The sequence below is a fragment of the Drosophila elegans genome, unplaced genomic scaffold, assembly GCF_018152505.1.
Source record: "Drosophila elegans isolate 14027-0461.03 unplaced genomic scaffold, ASM1815250v1 contig_476, whole genome shotgun sequence".
Classification (NCBI taxonomy): Eukaryota; Metazoa; Arthropoda; class Insecta; order Diptera; family Drosophilidae; genus Drosophila; species Drosophila elegans.
The window spans coordinates 9318226-9325914 of record NW_024545863.1 but is presented as its reverse complement, the minus strand read 5'-3'; the positions used below and the strand labels follow the sequence as shown (position 1 = coordinate 9325914).

Here is a 7689-nt window from a genome sequence, read left to right as displayed (position 1 = left end):
ATGTGTTGGTGTTGGCTACCTTAATGACGATTACTTATTCGATACCGATAGTCGATGGATCGGACTGGCGCTGTGAGTGGCAAACAGCTGATTGCTGACTGCACGTGTAGTTGCGTTTTTTGTTTATGTAAAAACGCTTTTGAATCTGTGTTTTATTTATTACAGGGTAGTGGAAAAATGGCCAGAAGACCGGAGCATTCAGCACCGCCAGAAATTGTAAGGAAGCACAGATGAAATTGGGTCGGTTATCTGATTTTATACTCTTTCACAGTTCTACAACGATGATGAGGCCAAAAAATATTCTACTAAGTAAGTAAATTTTTTTGAGAAACATCTAAATACAAAATTGAAAATTTAAGCACCCGCATCATTGAAATCCAAGTGGAAATGGCCGAACGTGCCTTGGAATTGCTGGCCTTTCCCGAAGACGAAGATGAATCCCGCTTGATTTTGGACATTGGCTGTGGCTCTGGGCTCTCGGGAAGCGTTCTCGAGGACAGCGAACACATGTGGATCGGCATAGATATATCCAAGTCCATGTTAGATATCGCTGTGGAACGGGAAGTGGGAGGGGATGTGATCTTGGGAGACATGGGCGAGGGTATGCCCTTCAAGCCAGGCACCTTCGACGGCGCCATCTCAATCTCCGCCCTCCAGTGGCTCTGCAACGCTGACAAGTCATACCACAATCCTCACAAGCGATTGTTGAAGTTCTTCACCACATTGTTTTCCTGTCTGACGCGAACCGCCCGTGCAGTCTTTCAATTCTATCCGGAGAACGCCGACCAGATAGAAATGGTTACCTCGCAGGCCATGAAGGCGGGCTTCTACGGAGGATTGGTTGTAGACTACCCCAACTCCGCAAAGGCCAAGAAGTACTACCTGGTGCTGATGACTGGAGGATCGGCCGAGCTGCCCAAGGCTTTGGGTGAGACTCACTTCAACTTTTAAAGAAATACTCGTTTATTTTGCTTGATTTTCCTATTTGAAGGTTCCCCTGAAGAGGAGCGTCGCGTTAACTATATCAAGAAACGAGATGCCTGCCGCGAGGCACGAGGCAAGGCCCCTAAAAAATCCCGAGATTGGATCTTAGCCAAGAAGGAGCGGCGTCGGCGCCAGGGATTAGAAACCCGTCCTGATACAAAGTACACAGCGCGCAAGCGCAGCGGCAAGTTTTGATAAAACTATGCACAGTAAATCATACAAAAAATGTTTAATTATTTGGAGATCAGTTGATTTTTCGGTTTCGTACAATACTTAAGAAGTAAGAACATAAAAGGCGATATTTATTTTAACATTTTGAGTGATATACAAAATGCGTTCTAACACAATCGAAAATGAGAACTCCTAATACCCTTTACGCAAAGAAAAACACTAACGTTTCTTATTCACAAAAATAGCCTTTTCATTTAATTGATTAAACTTAACTCTATGTACACTGTGGGTTAGAGTACTCTAAGATTGCGTCTTGCCCGCCTGTTGCTCCCGCTCTTCCCGATCTCGTCTGTGCCTTTCCTCCGCCCTGTGTTTGGGCGTGTCATAGGAGCTCTCGGCGAGGAACATCAGATAAATGGCAATACCTGCGAAAATCAAGGCGAGCATTACCAGGTCCGTCTGGCCGGACATCTTGTTTGTCTCCTTTTGCACCCTGATTCGATCGTATTTGGCCTGGGCAGCCTGTCTCCGGTCAAAGGACTTGCCATAGTGATTACGAGACCACTCGTCGAAATTATAAATTGGGGTTCGACCCTCCGAGTCCGCCACACGTGATTTCTGGAAACGAGATTTGTAGAACTTGGTTTCGGGGTCGTCTTCCACCACGGGTTCCGCCACATCGTGGATATCCTGAGCATATTGGGCGCCCGCTGTATGCACAATCCCCTTATCGTAAAGGCGGCGGAGACGGTAGTTTCCAAGGACCTCGTAAGCCTGATTGATTTCCCGGAACTTCTTGGCAGCACTCTCGCTGCCCTGATTCCTGTCCGGATGATATAGCATCGATAGCTTGTAGTAAGCTGCCTTTATCTCGTTCTGGGTGCATTTTTGTGCAATTCCGAGGGCATCGTAGTGGCTCATATGCTGCCGTTGGCCCAGGTTCAGGCTCCGCATAAGGATCAGTGGACGCCACACCTGGAACATCCTGGATGCGTCCTTTAGCCCGAATATCTTATTTTGACTTCGTTATATCATATGAAAACTCAAAACAAACTGGATCAGCTGTTTGAACTTGAACTTGTTCACTCTCGCCTGCGTTGTTATCGATAAATCGATGCGAGACGGAACCAGTGCTGCTGTTGACTTAATAAATATATTTTAATAAAGCCTAGTACTCAGATCGACGAAATCCGTCCGTCAGCTATGAGAGAGAGTCATAAGTCATAATTTTGTTATTCATAGACATATACATCTACAGCATTCATAATAATCAAATATAGTTCCGAGCTGATGGGTTAAATTCGAAATGTTTTCCGTTTTTTAACAAGCCCAGCTGAGTGACAGCTAAGCCATAGCACACACAGTTCCGATGAACTTTCACGCTAGAAATAATCAAATTTTTACGCTGACGAAACTTTTCGTTGATCTATGTAAGTACTATGCTTATATTTCCACAGAGATCCATTTACCTTCCACCATCCGTTGAAGGGATGGTCCATAAGATTTTGCCGTTCCAAAAACTTCCCAGTTAGTCCGCCAATAAAACTTGACGATTACCACAGATCACATCAACCTTCCGATTTCAGCTGGTCTCAACAGCTTTGGTTCGTCAAAACATAAACAATATCAACAGGTCAATCATCTTTGTTTATGTTATGATGAGCGTGTTATAATTTTCTGCTTTTGTTTTGCAAGGCTGTAATAAAGAAAATTACAACTAGAACAAAAAAAGCTCTAAAACCTATTGGCTCCCGGTGCCGCCTCTTGGAAAGCGTGTCGTTCTTCCACGACGAAAAATGTACATATGTTTTTAAGTTTCTTTATTCTAAGCCCTGTAACATTTGTTTTCCATTGCCTTTAAAACCCTTCCGGCTATCTTGGGCCAAAGTGCATCCTCTTCTTACATAAGAAAATATACATATTTCAAATAAATAAATAAAAAATAAAAACAAGATAAATGTCCATAAGAAAGAAGAATGTTCCGCTTAAAAGATTGCTGAGACCTATCAATTTTAAGTAAATAATAATACTTTTTATAAATATTTAAAAATATTAATTTTATTTAGTTTTTTTTTAAAGTTAGCTTATTGTATTTACTTTTGGAAAATACAAGCTCTAAGTTTTTTGGTTTGTATAGACCTAAAATGAAATGGCCTATTATTTTGGCTTTAAAGCCAGAACTAGCCATATGTTCCTTTTTGGCTTTAAAGCCAGAACTAGCCAAATGTTCCAGCTCTGCTTCGAACAGCTGTGAAGCCGATTCGCTTCGAATGGCAACGGTTGCAACTATTTTGGTTTCGTTCTTTCTCGATCGTTTTTTTATATATAGAACACCGCAGGTTGAATTTTCTCACTCAGATTGCTTGGTTTTTCCGCTAGCCATCTGTATCCATCTGCATCTGTATTTATATCTGTGTGCGTACGAGAACTATCGAGAAGTTTCTGGCGACCCAAATTTAGTGAGTCATCGGTGATCAATTGGAAGTTGCAGCTAAAGTTTGTGTGAATCCTTACAGATAATTGTGTAACCATGACGAATACCATCAGCAGCGAGGAAGCATCCGATGCCGGCAGCTACAAAAATAAGGGAAACGAGGCCTTCAAGAACTCGCGCTGGGAGGAGGCTGTGCTGCACTATGGCAGTGCCATTAAGTTGGGCTCCAAGCACAAGGAGCTGCCGGTTTTCTACAAGAATCGTGCCGCTGCCTATTTGAAGCTGGAAAAGTATGAAAACGCCGTGGAGGACTGCACGGAATCGTTGAAAGCGGCCCCTGGAGACCCCAAAGCTCTATTCCGCAGGGCGCAAGCGTATGAGGCTCTGGAAAAGTTTGAGGAGGCCTACAAAGATGCCACCGCGTTGTTTAAGGCGGATCCCAGCAACAAGACCGTACAGCCGATGCTTCAGAGACTGCATATCATCGTGGAGGAGCGAGTGGCCCGCAATGCCAAGACCTCCACCAAAGTCAAGCAAATGATGGATCTCACCTTTGATTTCGCCACTCCCCTCGACAAGCGACGCTCCGCAGCCAATAACCTAGTGGTTTTGGCCAAGGAACAGACGGGCGCCGAGCTCCTCTACAAGGATCACTGTGTCAACAAAATTGCCTCCCTAACCAAGGTGGAAAAGGATCAGGACATCTATGTCAACATGGTGCGCGTGGTGGCGGCCCTTTGCGAAAACAGCGTGGAGCGAACAAAAGGCGTTCTAACGGAACTGGGAGTGCCATGGTTCATGAGGGTTCTCGACCAGAAACACGAGGAGTGCGTCTCCACCGCCCAGTTTTGCTTGCAAACAATTTTAAACGCTTTGTCCGGACTAAAGAACAAAACGGATTCCAAGCCGGACAAGGAGCTGTGCACCAAGAACAACCGCGAAATAGACACACTCCTCACCTGTTTAGTTTATAGCATCACAGATCGCACGATTTCGGGATCGGCCAGGGATGCCGTTATCGAGCTCATCACCAGAAACGTTCACTACACGGCTCTGGAGTGGGCAGAGCGCCTTGTAGAGATCAGAGGTCTGTGCCGCCTGTTGGACGTGTGCTCGGAACTGGCAGACTACAAGTACGAAAGTGCCATGGACATCACTGGCTCCTCATCCACGATTGCTTCCGTTTGTCTGGCCCGCATCTATGAGAACATGTACTACGATGAGGCTAAGCTTAGGTTTACCGACCAGATCGACGAGTACATCAAGGACAAGCTACTGGCGCCCGACATGGAGTCCAAGGTGCGAGTCACCGTTGCGATTACGGCTCTGCTGAATGGGCCGTTGGATGTGGGCAATCAGGTTGTGGCCAGAGATGGTGAGTACTAAATACTGATACTGAAAAGGTTCAATCCACACTGGGTCTGCCTGATTTAAAGATTACATTTTGTATTTATTGGTACGTAATACTGATTTCTCCTATCCTTACAGGCATCCTTCAGATGATATTGGCTATGGCCACCACCGACGATGAGCTGCAGCAGCGAGTGGCCTGCGAGTGCCTGATCGCCGCCTCCTCTAAAAAGGACAAGGCCAAGGCTCTGTGCGAGCAGGGTGTCGACATCCTGAAGAGGCTCTACCACTCTAAGAGCGATGCGGTTCGAGTGCGCGCCCTGGTGGGCCTTTGCAAACTGGGCAGCTATGGTGGCCAGGATGCGGCCATCCGTCCGTTTGGCGATGGAGCCGCCCTCAAATTGGCGGAGGCATGTCGTCGCTTTCTGATTAAGCCCGGGAAGGACAGGGATATCCGTCGATGGGCAGCGGATGGTTTGGCCTATTTGACGCTCGATGCTGAGTGCAAGGAAAAGTTAATTGAGGACAAGGCTTCCATACATGCTCTCAGGGATTTGGCTCGCGCAGGAGATCAGTCCTGTCTTTATGGTGTGGTCACCACTTTTGTAAACCTTTGCAACGCCTATGAGAAGCAGGAGATGTTGCCCGAGATGGTGGAGCTGGCCAAGTTTGCTAAGCAACACATACCGGAGGAGCACGAGCTGGACGATGTGGATTTCATCAACAAGCGTATTACAGTGCTGGCCAATGAGGGCATAACAACTGCACTGTGTGCCCTGGCCAAAACGGAGAGCCATAATTCGCAGGAGCTGATTGCCAGAGTCTTGAATGCAATTTGTGGCTTAAAGGAGCTACGCGGCAAAGTGGTTCAAGAAGGAGGCACTAAGGCGCTGCTTCGCATGGCGCTGGAAGGCACAGAAAAGGGTAAACGTCATGCCAGCCAGGCGTTGGCCAGGATTGGCATAACCATCAACCCTGAGGTGGCCTTCAGCGGTCAAAAGTCTCTTGATGTTATCCGTCCTTTGTTGAACCTGCTGCAGCAGGACTGCACGGCGCTGGAGAACTTTGAATCCCTCATGGCGCTTACTAATCTGGCCAGCATGAACGAAAGCGTGCGCCAGAGGATCATCAAGGAGCAGGGCGTGTCCAAGATTGAGTACTATCTTATGGAGGACCATCTTTACCTCACACGGGCAGCTGCCCAATGCCTGTGTAATCTGGTGATGAGTGATGACGTGGTGAAAATGTTCGAGGGCGCGAACGATCGGGTAAAGTTTTTGGCCCTGCTCTGCGAGGATGAGGACGAGGAGACGGCCACGGCCTGTGCCGGTGCTCTGGCGATGCTCACATCGGTGTCCGTGAAATGTTGCGAGAAGATCCTGGGCATCTCCAGCTGCTTGGACATCTTGCACACTCTGATCGCCAATCCCAGTCCGGCAGTCCAGCATCGTGGCGTTGTGGTAATCTTAAACATGATCAATGCTGGCGAGGAAATTGCCAAGAAGCTATTCGAAACGGACATCATGGAGCTGCTCAGCGGCTTGGGCCAGTTGCCCGATGAAACGCGTGCCAAAGCCCGGGAGGTGGCCATCCAGTGTCTGGCGGCAGCGGAGCGCTATCGGCTCATCGAGCGTTCTGACGATGCGGAGATCCCCGACGTGTTCGCCGAGAGTGCCAAAATAACCGAGATTATCGATGACTGAAAGAATTTCGTTTGCGGTCTGACCTTTCTGACCCTTCTGTGCCTTTTGTTCTCTCCTCATTTCATCTTCTCTGCTATAATCACCGTGTCATCCCGAAACTTAATTTATTTTCTGCAAAGCATCAAGTGCACCCAAATTGTTTTATAAATAATTTACGAATTTATTATTAAATTCAAATTAAAGTTTGTCGTTTTTGAAGATATTCTTTTGTTTTATAAATAATGTACGAATTTATTATTAAATTCAAATTAAAGTCTGTCGTTTTTGAAGATAATCCTTTTTACTTCTAGTGGTGGGCATCAGCTGTGATTTTATTCTCGTTAAAAAAAATTAAAGTTATATTATAACTATTTCTTTGACATTCATATACCAATCCAATTAAGTATCGAAAATGGTAAGCTGCTAAAAAAATAATAATATCCTTGAATATTTAACTTAACTAAAAATTAATATAAGTAGCATTTTTTCTCCTTTTTTTAATTAAAAAGAAAATGCTAAAGTTAGCATAATTTTTCTATTAGAAAATTGTTTATTTGTGTTTTAATTTCTATGTATTGAAAGTTTAAGCCTTTCATTTAATTACAAGACTACTTAAAGTCAATAGCTGCGATTTAATGTAAATTTATTATGAAACTACAGCGTGGGTTACCATTTTTGGGCCAATCAACTGCACTAATACGATTTTAAATTACGAATCTTATGGCCGACGCATTTAAGGACTTAATGCGAATTTTATTCCATGGCCAGCATTCAGGTTGCCGGTTGCAGCCTGATGCAACTGCCAGAATTCTTTCCCACCGGTTTTTTTTTCCCCGGTGCACTTCCTCGGTATGTTTTCTATTCAGTGCCACACTTAAACTGACATTAGCCGACAGCTCGAGGTAGCTGGCTTCCTCTAATTCACAAATAATTGGCGAAGATGCTTCTGATGGTGCAGTGTCAGGTAGCCGAGAATTCTGAGCTTCTCTTGCAGCTGATTGCTCAATCTCAATGAAATATGATTAAATAAATAATTGTTGCTTTAATTCAGTTTTGCTCAGCGCTGTG

The 7689-nt window shown here is 45.3% G+C and overlaps 3 protein-coding genes across 3 annotated transcripts; 2 read left to right on the top strand and 1 right to left on the bottom strand.

Moving 5' to 3' along the window:
- The first annotated feature begins 7 nt into the window (after positions 1-7).
- LOC108141052 (probable 18S rRNA (guanine-N(7))-methyltransferase) lies at positions 8-1397 on the top strand. The gene is made up of 5 exons (XM_041709544.1): positions 8-72; positions 166-216; positions 272-309; positions 360-928; positions 992-1397. The coding sequence occupies exons 1-5, from the start codon at positions 55-57 to the stop codon at positions 1177-1179; spliced, it is 864 nt and encodes a 287-aa protein (XP_041565478.1). The 5' UTR covers positions 8-54; the 3' UTR covers positions 1180-1397.
- On the bottom strand, positions 1381-2247 carry LOC108141053 (dnaJ homolog subfamily C member 30, mitochondrial). The gene has a single exon (XM_017264201.2). The coding sequence runs from the start codon at positions 2137-2139 to the stop codon at positions 1456-1458; it is 684 nt and encodes a 227-aa protein (XP_017119690.1). The 5' UTR covers positions 2140-2247; the 3' UTR covers positions 1381-1455.
- Positions 2248-3414: 1167 nt separating this feature from the next.
- Positions 3415-6916, top strand: LOC108141173 (protein unc-45 homolog B). Its single transcript, XM_017264400.2, has 3 exons — positions 3415-3614; positions 3672-4964; positions 5078-6916. Exons 2-3 carry the CDS (start codon positions 3686-3688, stop codon positions 6640-6642), a joined length of 2844 nt encoding a protein of 947 aa, XP_017119889.1. The 5' UTR covers positions 3415-3614; positions 3672-3685; the 3' UTR covers positions 6643-6916.
- Positions 6917-7689: the final 773 nt, after the last annotated feature.